This window comes from Zingiber officinale, chromosome 2A (assembly GCF_018446385.1).
Source record: "Zingiber officinale cultivar Zhangliang chromosome 2A, Zo_v1.1, whole genome shotgun sequence".
NCBI classification, from domain to species: domain Eukaryota; kingdom Viridiplantae; phylum Streptophyta; class Magnoliopsida; order Zingiberales; family Zingiberaceae; genus Zingiber; species Zingiber officinale.
This window is the reverse complement of record NC_055988.1, coordinates 101,783,492-101,797,338: the sequence shown is the minus strand read 5'-3', so window position 1 is coordinate 101,797,338 and position 13,847 is coordinate 101,783,492. Positions and strand designations below refer to the sequence as shown.

The 13,847-nt window shown below is 39.7% G+C and overlaps 1 protein-coding gene across 1 annotated transcript; it reads right to left on the bottom strand.

Annotated features, from left to right (window-relative positions):
• Nucleotides 1-10,874: 10,874 nt before the first annotated feature.
• Nucleotides 10,875-12,196, bottom strand: LOC122041760 (probable carboxylesterase 15). Its single transcript, XM_042601547.1, has one exon. It carries the CDS (start codon nt 12,044-12,046, stop codon nt 11,015-11,017), a length of 1,032 nt encoding a protein of 343 aa, XP_042457481.1. The 5' UTR covers nt 12,047-12,196; the 3' UTR covers nt 10,875-11,014.
• Between the last annotated feature and the right edge of the window lie 1,651 nt (nt 12,197-13,847).

Here is a 13,847-nt window from a genome sequence, read left to right as displayed (position 1 = left end):
CCAATCCTTGTTCAAAGAGGACGTGTCTTCAAAGAAAATCGACTTTGGACGGGATTGGAAAAGAATGACCCCTGGTTCTGATTTTTGGGATAAGAAAATAGAAAGAAATTTTAGGGGTTGGGGGAATGCTGTATAAATGAAACAACATGAACGTGTTGCATAAGGCACAGATTACATTTAGGGGGAATTATTGCAAAGGGACATTGAAGTAATGACTCACCTCTGACGAGAATGGAGGGATGGAAAAATGAAGATCGGCTGCTAACTGATCCTTAAAGAAGGTGATATGGTTAGCAGGTGAGTGATGAGGATGGGCGCTAGGAGAAGGAATAACAATATGGTAAGTTTTAGGGATTTCGTATTGAGAACAGATGTAAACTTTATCAGCAACATCAAAATCCTAATGGGTTAAGGTATACTAGGGGCAAAATATTCTTCATCCATGAGAAAATGCACATAAAATGAAGGACAAACAACTTAATAATTGCCCAAGGTATGAGAAAGAAGAAGATTGTGAACAAAAGGTCACCAGAAAGAAGAGGAGAAGATGAAAAGCAAAGTATTGAGAATAGGAGTCAGTTAGGGCTTTTATAAAGTATAATTTAATTGCGGTCGTTGGATCAAAATGGCATGCACCGGATCGTTGATCTGCATGAAGAGATGTGCCTTTAAGCCATACAAAAAGGTGTGTGTCAGGGGTCGTTTCAGAAAAAGAGAAGGGGTGTCATGTGGCATCCACCCATAAATGGATATTTATGATCGAGATGATATCTAAATCATTCCTTTGTCAAAGCGCCTCTCAGCGCGCTCTCGGTATTCCTTTTTAAATTTTACTAAGTGTCTAAAGTGTAAAGGAGAGCACAAATATTCAAACGGTCTTAGAAAAAGGGGGGAGTGGGCGAGAATTAAATTTGGGTCTAGTCAATCGGCTACACTTCCTTTAACTAAACTTGAGAGGGAGGCTAGTGATGTGGGATGTAACGTGCGGACCTAGGAGATAATGTGGCAGTTAAAGTCACAGTGATATGGTGGTCAAAGTCAAAATGATGTGGATATTAAGGGCAAGGGAAGAGGACATGCCCAACCTAGCTTTGGTGCTCACCCTAGCACTAGGGCTCTAGGCTCCATCCCAACCGAATTACAAGCTGGGCGAATAGAGGTCGGCTGGCCCTTAAGCTGATCGAGCATAAGGAGCCTAGTACTTTATAGAAAAGGTAACACGCCCGATCGAGTTTAAGTTCGGCCAGCCTTATAGGCTGGCAGGGATGGTCAACCCATCTCTCAATCAACCTACCATAGGTGTGATCAGAGAAAAGGTCAACCTCCTTGAAGCTCACAAATCTCTCTAGGCTTGCCCAGCCAGATAAAAGGTCAGTCGGGCTTAAGGCACCTGAGGCTCATAGATCTCTCTATGAAACCCATGCCAGAGGAAAGGTCGGCTGGGCTTAAGGTACTCCAGGTGCACAAATCTCTCTACGCATGCCCGACTCACTAAAAGGTTGGTCGAGCTTAAGGCATTTAGCCTCATATTGCTACTCGGACCAATTTCTAGGATGCACGGGTTATCGTATTATTTCTCAAATAAATTTCTTACATAACCAAGACATTATATCATTCTTCGAGCAAATCTCCAATGTTATACAAAATGTGGTTGAACAGCTTAAAGTATAGACAAATATAAAGGTGGTCGGCCTTACTGGCCGATCGACATATACATCAGATATAATAAAGCAGACTACACAGGATGTAATGGAGCCACTTAAAGCAAAGACAGATATAAAGGCGGTCGACCTTATTAGCCAACCGAGATATACTCAGCAGACAACATCCTAACAACATGCGAGAATAACAACCATATGTTAAAGAATATTCTTCTAGAACGTTCTTCAAGGATTATTGTATCTCCCATCAGCCGACCACTTATAAGAGCATATTCTTTCAACAGCCTCAACAATAGCATAAACTACAAATGACAAAAAAGGTATACATGTGAGTAAGTGAAAGATTCCTTGGATAATTATTGCATATTATCCAGGGTATGCACTTTTCTTTCCCTAACAACCTTTGACACACATGGTCACCTCATGATTGCGGAGGTTATGAGAGGTGGTACATAAAAGGAGAGTCCTCTTTGTGGGTAAGGTACGTTTTTTGAACATCTATAACTCACTCTTGCGCACATTCTTACTGTTCTTCATTCATCCAGCCAAAATTAGACTGACTTGAGTGTCGAAGAGCCTTCACCAGAGACTCCCCTAGTTCCAAGGCGCTGACATTTTCTTGGCTTATCTCCATGTGTGCAGGGTCAAAAGGAGGTTCTTTTATGGAGTGAAAGGTCTTCTCTCGGTCAACTATCAATCTACCATGCCCAGCGTTCCATCTCTGCAGATTTTAGACAGGATCAATTGTATATGTTGATGATTTGAATAACATTAGAAGTCTCAAAAAACTTCTAAATATAGTTGATATCTTGAAAAGGGAATTCGAGGAAAGACCTATATGGATAAAACTCATCCATTAAGTTCCCTGATGGTTGTTCGCTCGCTTGATGTGAACAAAGACCCCTTTTCAATCTAGTGAAAATGGTGAAGAATTGCTTGGTCCTGAAGTACCGTATTTAAGTACAATTGGTGCATTAATGTATCTTGCTAATAATACAAGACCAAATATAGTATTTGCTATAAATTTATTAACAAGATATAGTTCTTCTCTAACACGTAGGCATTGAATGGAATTAAATAGATATTTAGGTATCTTCAAGGTGCCATCGATTTGGGTTTACTTTATTCTAATATGTCAACTTCAGAGTTAATTAGTTATACAAATGGAGGATATTTATTTGATCCACATAAGGTTGATCTTAGACTGGTTATTTATTTACATATGGTGGAACAACTATATATTGACAATCTACGAAACCAACTATAGTTGATGCATCATTAAATCATTCAGAAATACTTGCAATACATGAAACAAGTCGGAAATGTGTTTGGTTGAGACTAATGATTTAAAATATCAAGGAAAAATGTGGTTTAGTTGCTAACAAGAAAATTCCAACAATATTACATGAAGACAATGCAGCATGTATAACTCAATTATAGGAAGAGTATATTAAAGAGGATATAATTAAACATATTTTGTCAAAGTTCTTTTTCACTCATGATCTATAAAAGAATGATGGTATTAAAGTTCAATAGATTTATTCTAGCGATAACTTGACAGATTTATTCATCAAAGTATTACCTACAACAACATTTAAGAAATTAATATATGGTATTGGAATGTGGTGGTATAGAGATCTTAAATGATATTTCATATAGGGGAGTAAATTCTTACTATGTTATATTATGTTGTCTGATAAATTTATAGTGATACTCTTATAGAATGATATACTCTTTTTCCTTGATTTTTTTTCCATCGAATTTTTTTCTAGTAAGGTTTTAATGAGACATATTCTTTAATGATGGATATCTAAGGGGGAGTGTTGTAAAATAACATATGTATGTGGATGCCCATAAAACCCCAATACTCCTTAAACTCCCTCATTATTCCATAACCCATCATCTCCCATAACCTCCTAATTTATGAAAATACATGAACATGTGAGTTTCAAGATGATTATTGATGCAGGTTACAGCGAGTGAACCTAGAAGATGACATGACGATCAAAGTCAATGTGATGTGATGGTGAAAGTCAGAATAGAGGAGCATTTTCTCATATGATTATGTTGATCACCCAACGTTAAAGTTCTCGGGTCCTGTCCAAGTGGCTCCAAAGTCGGATGCTCGGATAGGGTCGACGCCATGAAATCGACCGGACAAAAGGATTTTAGTATTTTGCTCTAGAATTCAAGAAGTAATGTACCTGGTTGGTCAAATAGTCGGTCGAGCTCAGGATAGCCTGGCCGGATGAAAGGATGATCAGGCTCTAAACACTCAAGCCTTCTAAACCTCTTTATACTTGATCGACCGCATAAAGGTCGGTCAAATATTAGGCTCTCTATGTACACCCGGCCGAGCAAAGATCAAACAGGCTTAAAGACACTTGACCTCACAAAACTGTTAATATATGATTGGTCAGATGAAGGTCGGTCAAGCATAAGACTCTCTATATACGCCCGGCCGAACAAAGATTGGTGGGCTTAAAGACATTTAGCCTCCCAAAGCTGTTAATATATGATTGGGTAGATAAAGGTCGGTCAAATATAAGACTCTCTGTGTATGCCCGACCGGGCAAAGACCTGGCGGGTTTAAAGACACTTAGCCTCACAAAGCTGTTAATATATGATCAGTCAGATAAAGGTCAGTCAAACATAAGGCCCTTGTGTACGCCCGGCTGGGCATATACCGGGTGGGCTTAAAGACACTTAGCCTAAAAGTTGTTAATATATGATTGGGTAGATAAAAGCCGGTCAAATATGAGGCTCTTTGTGTATGCCCGACTAGGCAAAGATCGGGTGGACTTAAAGACACTTAGCCTCACAAAGTTGTTAGTATATGATCAGTTAGATGAAGGTGTTGGTTGTTATTCGGAATATCGTACTGATTCTCCTGTACAAAAATTTTGTACAAGTCCCGAACCATTCCTAACAACCTATTGTGTTCTTTAGAAATTAAATTTGGAATAGCAAACAAAACTTAACATTATTGATTCCAAATTTAACTTATCTGTTCTTAGAGGTTTAGACTTGGATCGCAAACGATGCTTAATATTATTAATCCAAATCCATCCATATTACAAATTCGATTAAATATTTATTTCAGAGATCGGCTTCTATGTTAAACATGGTGAGGCATAAGGCCTTCTTGGATATGAGATCATCCACCACTTCCTAGACAAAGTCTTTCAACGAAATTCAATATTTAATCTCCTTACAGTAACCCTAGGTTTAACCATTAAGAATAATCGAATCACAAGATCGAAAAACAAAAGAAACACAAAATTGAATCATAAATTTGAAACCTAGAATCGTTAGCCTCTTGTGTTTGATATTTCAAAATCCATACAAAGAAAACTAGTATGATGCGGAACAAGAAAATTAGTTATACCTTTCTTTGTAGCTTATAGACCTCACGATCTTCTGTCATATTCCTCTTCTTATCTCGAACATCGTGTGAGCGACGATCTACCAAGATGAGAATCCACCCAAGTCTCCTTCTTCTCCTTGCAAGTTTCGGCCACCAACAATCTCCCAGAGATGAAGAACTTCGGCCACCAACCAAGCTCCAAGGGATGCTAAGAAACAAAGCCTCCTTTCTCTACTTCTTCTCTAAGCTAAATCCGGCCACCAAAATCTCCCCAAGAGTTGATGCCACCGGCCACCAAAGAAGAAGAAAAGGAGAAGAGGAAGGATGAGGGCCGGCCACCACCAAGGAAGAGAAGAGAGGAATAATAGATGTGTTGTGAGGTGAGGCACCTCTACCCTCTCTTTTATATTCCTTGGTCTTGGCAAATAAGGAAAGTTTTAAACATAATTAAAACTTCCTTATTTTCCTTGCCTATGGCTAATAAGGAAAATTTAATTAAAATTTCCTCTTAATCCATCTTATGGCCGACCCCTACAAGTCCTCCAAATAAGGAAAGTTTTAAACACAAAATTAAAACTTCCTTATTTGTTTCCGAAAATTTTTAAAATAAAAATTTCTCTCTTTAAATTCCCTTCATGGTTGGTTATAAAAGGAAACTTTTATAAATTAAAATCTCTCTTATACAACATGTGGATGATTATAAAAAAGGAAAGTTTTCTCCAAAATTAAAATATTCCTTTTAACTACAAATAAGGAAAGATATCAAACCTTTCTCTTAATCCTTTGTAGAAACTATAAAAGGAAAGATTTAATTTTAAAACTCTCTTTTAAAATCATGTCTTCCACATTAGGAAAGATTTTAAAATAAACTCCCTTTTATTTTTATTATGGTCGGCCACCTACTTGGGCTCCAAGCTAGGGCCAGCCACCAATTGTGATAGATCGTTTGAAGCGATAGAGGGGGGGTGAATATTGCGCTTTTAAAACTATTCTTTTCTTTCAAATCAAAGTCGTGCAGCGGAAATAAGAAAGAGACACAATTCGGTTACTTCGTTCGGAGCCTAGCTCGACTCCTACTCGAAGGCCCGCGGTCCTTGACCGCACCGATGGGCAAAGCACTATAATCCTTCTTTCCGAAATCCTCGGAAAGAAGTGAATCGTACAATGGAGCAAGATAGTAACACCCTACTATCTTGCTTAAATAAAAGTACAAAGCAAGCTTTAATTAAATTATACCGACAATGTATTGCAGATGAAGCTTAGGTCGGTACTCCGGACGATGTTGCTTGCTGAGTTGACAGAGATGAGTAGCGTGAGCAGCTTGTAGAGTAGCACAAGAATTGATCAGTTAGTTCACACTGGCCTTTGACTTCAAGCCTCAATTTATAGGTATGATGGATGTTCGGTCGACCGATCCCTCTGTTTGGTCGACCGAACCAGCTCCGATCCCTTCCAGCTAGAGTCTGACGTTGGCTCGATATTCTGCATTAACTGGACTTCAATGGTTCGGTCGACCGATCCCTCTGTTCGGTCGACCGAACAGGATCCTTCCCTGTTCGTCGAGATTTGTCGTGATCTGCATTTACTGCGCCTTTAATATTGATGGTTCGGTCGACCGATCCTCGGGTTCGGTCGACCGATCAGTGTATTTTCCTTCTGCATCTGATCGTTGCTGATTAAACTGATCTGTGCTGAGTCATCTTGGTTCGGTCGACCGATCCTCTGGTTTGGTCGACCGATCCGGCCAAACCTGCAACACAGTATTAAGCAGAGTATCCCTGCAACACAAACGTTAGCACAGTAATATATAATGCATGAGTATGACAGTTAGGACTATCTTGATCTCAACTTGGTAACCTTCCGGATTTCTTTAGTTGGATCAGCGACCTTAGGTTGTTCCCTTTAGGAACCCGACCTCACTGTCGCTCTTCCAGTTGCATACCTCAACTTACTTGCCAAACATGATCCTCCAGACATGTTTGGTCTTTTGTCTGCTCAGTGTCTGATCGCCTGATCCACTAAGACTTTTCCTACAATACCATATTAGCCAACAATAATAATAGTAATACAGAAAACAACGATAAACCTAAACTTAGATTTACCGAGATCCGCTGGTCCGGTCGACCGGAAATCATCCAATTAACTTTGCTTGGAGTTCACTCCTCCAAGACTTCTCGTTACCTAAGGTTACCACCCCTAGGGTTTTCTCAACCTGGCTTCACTCACCAGGATTCAGTATTCGGCTACCCAGGGATCAAGTCCTCCAGACCTATCCACGTGGCTTCCACGACATACTGAGATTTCCCTTACTTAGCCTACAATTAGGACTCAGTATTCGGCTACCCAGGGATCAAGTCCTCCAGACCTATCCACCTGGCTTCCACGATATACCGAGATTTCTCTCCTTGCCTAGCCTCCAACTAGGACTTCCCTTGCCTAGCCTACAACTAGGACTTCCCTAGATCAAACTCCATACTTAAACATACTTAAGCATACTTAAACATATTTGTCTGACATTAAAACTTTGGAGGTCAATTGCACCAACAACTTGAACCCATCTATCCTTGGTTTGGATGACCCTAACTTAGGCTCCAAGCTAGGCTTGGCTGACCACCTTAAGGTGGGTAATAAGTTGAGTTTAGATGAGTATAAGACTTTATAAATAAGAGGTTACAATAGGGTCCGAGAGGAGGAATTGATTTTGGCCGCCCGATGAGCTTGAGCTTTCCGTGTTCGCCCGGAACACCCAACTCAAGTTCATCAATAATATCTCATTCCACTAAAAAGTTATTATTGCACTACGACATCAATCCCATATTACTATATGGGCTTCTTCTTATCATGAGTGTGTTAGTCTTCCTGTGTTTAAGATATCGAATGTCCACTAATTAAATGAGTTACTGACAACTCACTTAATTAATATCTAGCTCCAAGAGTAGTACCAGTCAACCTTATCGTCATGTCGGACTAAGTCCACCTGCAGGGTTTACATGACAATCCTTATGAGCTCCTCAAGGGGACATCATCATCCTAGATTACTAGGATACAGTTTCATTATATAATCAACAACACACCATATAAATAATATTATTTCCTAACTTATCAGACCTATTGATTTAACGAGCTAAATCACACTCTTTGATAAATTAAAGAAATAAATATTAAATATATGTGCTTGTTATTATATCATGATTAAGAGTACACACTTCCATAATAACAGAGGTATTATTCTTTTATATAGTCAGTATAAAATATACTACCTCAAATGGTCCTGTTCAATACACTCAGAGTGTACTAGTGTAATTTTATAGTCAAGATAAACTAATACCAAATTACACTACGACTATTCCAATGGTTTGTTCCTTTCCATTTTAGTCGTGAGCTACTATTTATAACTTATAAGGAACTGATAACATGATCTTCTATGTGTGACACCACACACCATATTATCTACAATATAAATTAATTGAACATCTACACTTAGCATATAAATATAGACATTTGACCAATGTGATTCTTTATTTCAAAATAAATGTTTACAAAAAGCTAAATTTTTAGTATACACTCTAACAGAAGGCCAGTCAAACATAAGCTCTGTGTGTACATCCGGTCGGATAAAGATTAGGTGGGCTTAAATACACTTAGCATCCCAAAGCTGTTAATATATGATTGAGCAGATAAAGGCCGGTCAAACATAAGGTTCTTGTGTATGCTCAGCTGGGCATAGATCGGGCGGGCTTAAAGACACTTAGCCTCACAAAGCTGTTAATATATAATCGGGCAGAAAAAGGTGGGTCAAACATAAGGTTCTCTGTGTACGCCCCGCCAGACAAAGATTGGGCAGACTTAAAGACACTTAGTTTCACAAAGCTGCTAATATATGATCAGGTAGATAAAGGTCAATCAAAAATAAAACTCTCTGTGTATGACCAGCTGGGCATAGACCGGACGGACTTAAAAACACTTAGCCTCACAAAGATGTTAATATATGATCGAGCAGATAAAGGTTGGTCAAATATAAGCTCTCTGTGTACGTTCGGCCGGGCAAAGATTGGGCGGGCTTAAAGATACTTAGCCTCACAAAGCTGTTAATATGTAATGGGGCAGATAAAGGTCGGTCAAACATAAGGCTCTCTGTATACGCCCGGTCAGGCAAAGATCAGGCGGGCTTAAAGACACTTAGCCTCACAAATCTGTTAATATATAATCGGGCAAATAAAGGCCGATCAAACATAAGACTCTCTGTGTATGCCTAGTCGAGCAAAGATCAGACGGGCTTAAAGATATTTATCTTTAGGAGACTCTACATATGTAGTTGGTTGGGCAGAGGTCGACCGGGTTCAAAATTACCTAAGGTCATATTGTCCCTAAAAATAAAGACTCTAACATACATAATTTATCATATGGCTCCTTGAATAGATCTTTGACATATTATGGACGCCATACTAGTCTTTGAACAAATCTTCGTAGTATTTAGCACACAACAGAGCATATTGATACCAATACGGGTTAAAGGTTCTGCATTTCATAGGGCTTACTATAAATGCCCAGCCAAATGAAAGATCGACCGAAATATATTCAATGAAAGACATTCTAGTTAAGCAGCCGACTTAAGGATTGGCTGAGATATATTTATCAAACAAATAACAGACAACATTCTAACAGCTTGTGAAAGTTGTCGAGGAATATTCTTTGGATATTTCCTGATTAATTGATCCGTTATAATAACATACTCCAACAACCTCACCAAAGGCCTAAGCCATAAGCGATAAAATAGGTACATCTGTGGATAGAAAAAAGATTATTCGAACTATCATTGCAGATTACCCAGACTATACTCTTTCCATCACCTAATAAACTCCGACGCAAGGGGTCACCTCATGATCATAGAGGTTGTAAGAGATGATATATAAAGAGAGATCCTCTCCATTGACAAGGTACGCAATTAGCATCATCTACACCTTTCTCTCACATGTATCTTCTACTGTCCTTCTTCATTTACTTGCTGAAAAACATACTGACTTGAGCATCAGAGGGACCTGCTAGAGACCCTATCCTTGGTCTTTGGTCACTAATATTTTGTTGGATTATCTGATTATGCGCAACATCGTTGAGGAGTTTTATCACCAATTAAATAAGTCTTCCACCAATCAATAAATCATCCACTTGAGTGAATGTCTCATCTTCCTAGCCTTAAGATATGATTAATTATATATCGATAAATATTAATGTATGTATTCTTTCTAAAAATGAGAAAAGAAAAAAAAATCAATAATACTTTTTTTTCATATGTAATTGTTGATATAATTTTATAACATTCTGTAATTAATTGTAAAAACTAAATTAGTTTTTGTAAATTTATTTTTAAAAAAATCCAGACGATGTAAATAATTGTGAGGCTAACCATATTAGTTTTATTTATGACAGTCGAAGGGACTAGTTGACTTGAGTAAGTCAAATGAATTATTAGGAGGGCATCTCTAATCGTAAGTTATAGAGGATTTTTTTTCAATATACTATATCAAAAATATAAAAACTTATTATTTTTCTCATTATCAAAAAGTCTCCTTATAATTTTTTTTATTAAATTATACATCTCTATTTCGTATAATCCCATCCATATAATTAATTTTGAAAGAAAAAAAAAATAGATTCAAAATTCCACTGCTGTTTTAATAAAAACCTCAAATTTGGAGTCATGATCATTTGTTTTTTTATATTCAACTTTTTTTTCATTTTACAAAGAAAAAAAAAATATATAAAGAGTCAAATAAAATTAAACTAAGGTGACTAGACTATTTATAATATTATGCGTTATATAATGTCAAAAGACAAGGGTCTCTGTGTTGAGCGTTGACCAAATTGCATAAATAATAATACAAGATAATAAATAATAATAATAACAATAGTAAATATCACTTATGATTGCAATAATCGATTTATTGAAAATAAAAATGAGAACGGCGGCGATTGACGGCGGTGGTGATCAGTGTCGCGCAACGAAGCGTTTGATGGCGAGGAGGAGCTCGTCGGTGCGCTGGCCGGTGATGGGGTCGTTGTCGACGGCGAACTTGTTGAGGTAGAAGGAGTGGCTCACTTCCCGGCTCATCACCACCTCCACTTCCTTACCGGCCTTCTTCATCGCCTCGCAGTACTCCAAATTGGTGTCGCGAATCAGGTCCTTCTCCGCCACGCCCACCAGGAAGGGAGGCAGCGCCACCTTCTCCAGAGGCGGCGCCGCCTCCCCCATCGGGCAGGTGTAGGGGTGGTCCTTCGTGGCGCCCTCCGGAAGCCCCAGCTCCAGGAACTTGTCCAGCATGTCCAGCGTGAAGAAGACCGAGTCGGACTGCTGCTCCAACTCCGACCGGCTCCGGCTAGACCTCACGAACCCGGGGTGGAGCGGAACGCCGCCCGCCACCCGGAGCGGCGCCCAGAACTCCGGCGACTCTGCCGAAGCACGCGCCGCCACCTGGTGCACCAGGTTCCCGCCGGAGCTGTCGCCGATGAGGAACACCCGGGAGAAGTCCGCCGCGGAACCGAGTAGCGTGTCGCCCGGTCCGGCCGCGGCGCCGCGGGCGAGGTCGCGGAGGCGGAGCAGGGCCGCGTACCCGGCGTCGATGGCGGCAGGGAGGCGGTGCTCGGGCGCGAGGGGGAGCTCGACGGAGACGACGACGGCGGGGAGAGAAGCGGCCAGGCGGGCGTAAAACTGGTAGTACATGAACCACGAGCTGTGGCTGATGCAGAAGCCTCCGCCATGGAAATGGAGAAAAACAGGGAGCTTCTCAGGCCGCGGCCGACCGCCTGCCGGGAGGTAGAGTCGGAGCGAGGGGCTGCCGGGGAGGTCGTGGAGGGTGACGCCATCTCGTGGGGTGAGGAAGGGAGCGACTGGGGTCATGAGGAAGAGAGCCTCCGGCATGCCAGTCCACGTCCGGTCGACGGAGCCGTCGTCGAGGATCCGGAGCCAGCCGGAGACCTCGTCCAGCACCACCGTTCCTCTGTACTCCTCGACGGCAGCCATGTTGATCGGCAACAACAAATTAGCAACGCCCTCAGCTCCGATCGATCAATTTGCGATGGATGGAATCGATATGAGCAATGAAGAAGACCAGAGGATTCTTATAGAACAATATGAAAGGTGGGTTGGTGGAGCTGAAAGGCCTCTTAATTTCCATGCTTCTTCATCCAAGTTCAAGTGCAATTTCCTCCTTTTTTAAGTCTCCTCTTTTTTTTGGAAAGTTGTGTGAGAGGGATTTTTGATTTGATAAAATCATACATTTTGAAGTTTGAAGTCATAATTGCACACTAACAAGTTCGAACAATTAATTCATAAGTGCTCAAAGCGATAGTTAAATAATCCCAAGAACAAAAGTGTGGAGGTTACTAGGAAGTTACAAGACGGTTTCCATTGAAATTGGTGAATGAAATGTTAAAGAAGAGTATTTGGTGATTCACATAATATGAAAGCACTTGACTTCGTCAAAGTCCAGAAAGCGAGTCCTCCGTTCTCACGGAATTTGATTCACATTGTTGACTCGGACTGCCGACACGGCTAAACCGGTCGGAGCAGAAGTGAGTCATCCTGAGCTTAGAATGGTCCACGGACCACGGGGCACCCATGGACTAAGTGGAACATGAAGGTGTTGAGCATGACTTGGTGATGCCGCTCATTGTAGATCCCGCTTGGCAGGATCTGTAACTATCGGTGACATAGTTATGAGATAATGATATATAGAAGAAATGAGCTCATTGATTACGCAACTGTGAAGGTTAGGTATTTTTAATTTTTTGAGAATTGCCACTGAAGTACGGTGCAATGGAAAGTATATCAAGTATGGTCAATGTAATGAATTGAGATTATTATTTTTTTAATAGAAAGTATATCTTAAGATTCCTCGTGCACTTAGGTTCTATTTGATTTGGGATATGATTAATGATATTTGATTTATGGGATAGCATTAATTGTGTAGGTAGGATAAGGATTAATGGTGTGATAAATAATTTTGGAAGAGCTAATGATTATTTATCACCAGTAGCGGAGCCACGTTCATAGCTACCCGGGCCACAACTCGAGTAGCCAACGACGTGATAAAGAAAAATACAATGGAAGAAAGGGGAAAAAATAAAAAAAATGTACAGCTAGCCCGAGGTAATGATGTGTTGTTGACGACATCAGCGTCAAAACTTGTGGTCCACATCCTGATATCAACCTGGGTAGTTCATCGGGGTTGGCTCCGCCATTATTTATCATACCATTAATCCCTATACTATTAATCATATATCATCTACCAAACATTTTCTATCACACCAATAATCCTTAACACCATTTAATTCTATCCCAGAAATTAAGCGGAGCCTTAGAATTTAAAATTTAAAAATCGTCCTTAACAAATTTACCTCCCATATTTGAACCATTAGGATCGCTATGGATTGTCATTTATATTTTTGAAGTTATCTTAATGTTCATAAACTTTTTTTTTTATAGGGTCGTTAACGTTACGTTTAGGATTAATTGGATTGGATGACCTAAATACCTCTATATATATATAGAACAGTGATAAGTGATATCTTGCGCGATGTGCACAGTGCACGATTGTCCACGTCGCGCAGGATATCAACAGCTTTATTTTTTTTTTTTTCATTTTTTTTGATTTTTTTAATATTTTAAATTAAAACCTGATATCCTGCGTGTGTACACAGTCATATATTACACGGACGCGCAGGATATCAGAATCGTGTATATATATATATATATATATATATATATATATATATATATATATATATATATATATACTTAAAAAGCATTGACTCATTTTTCC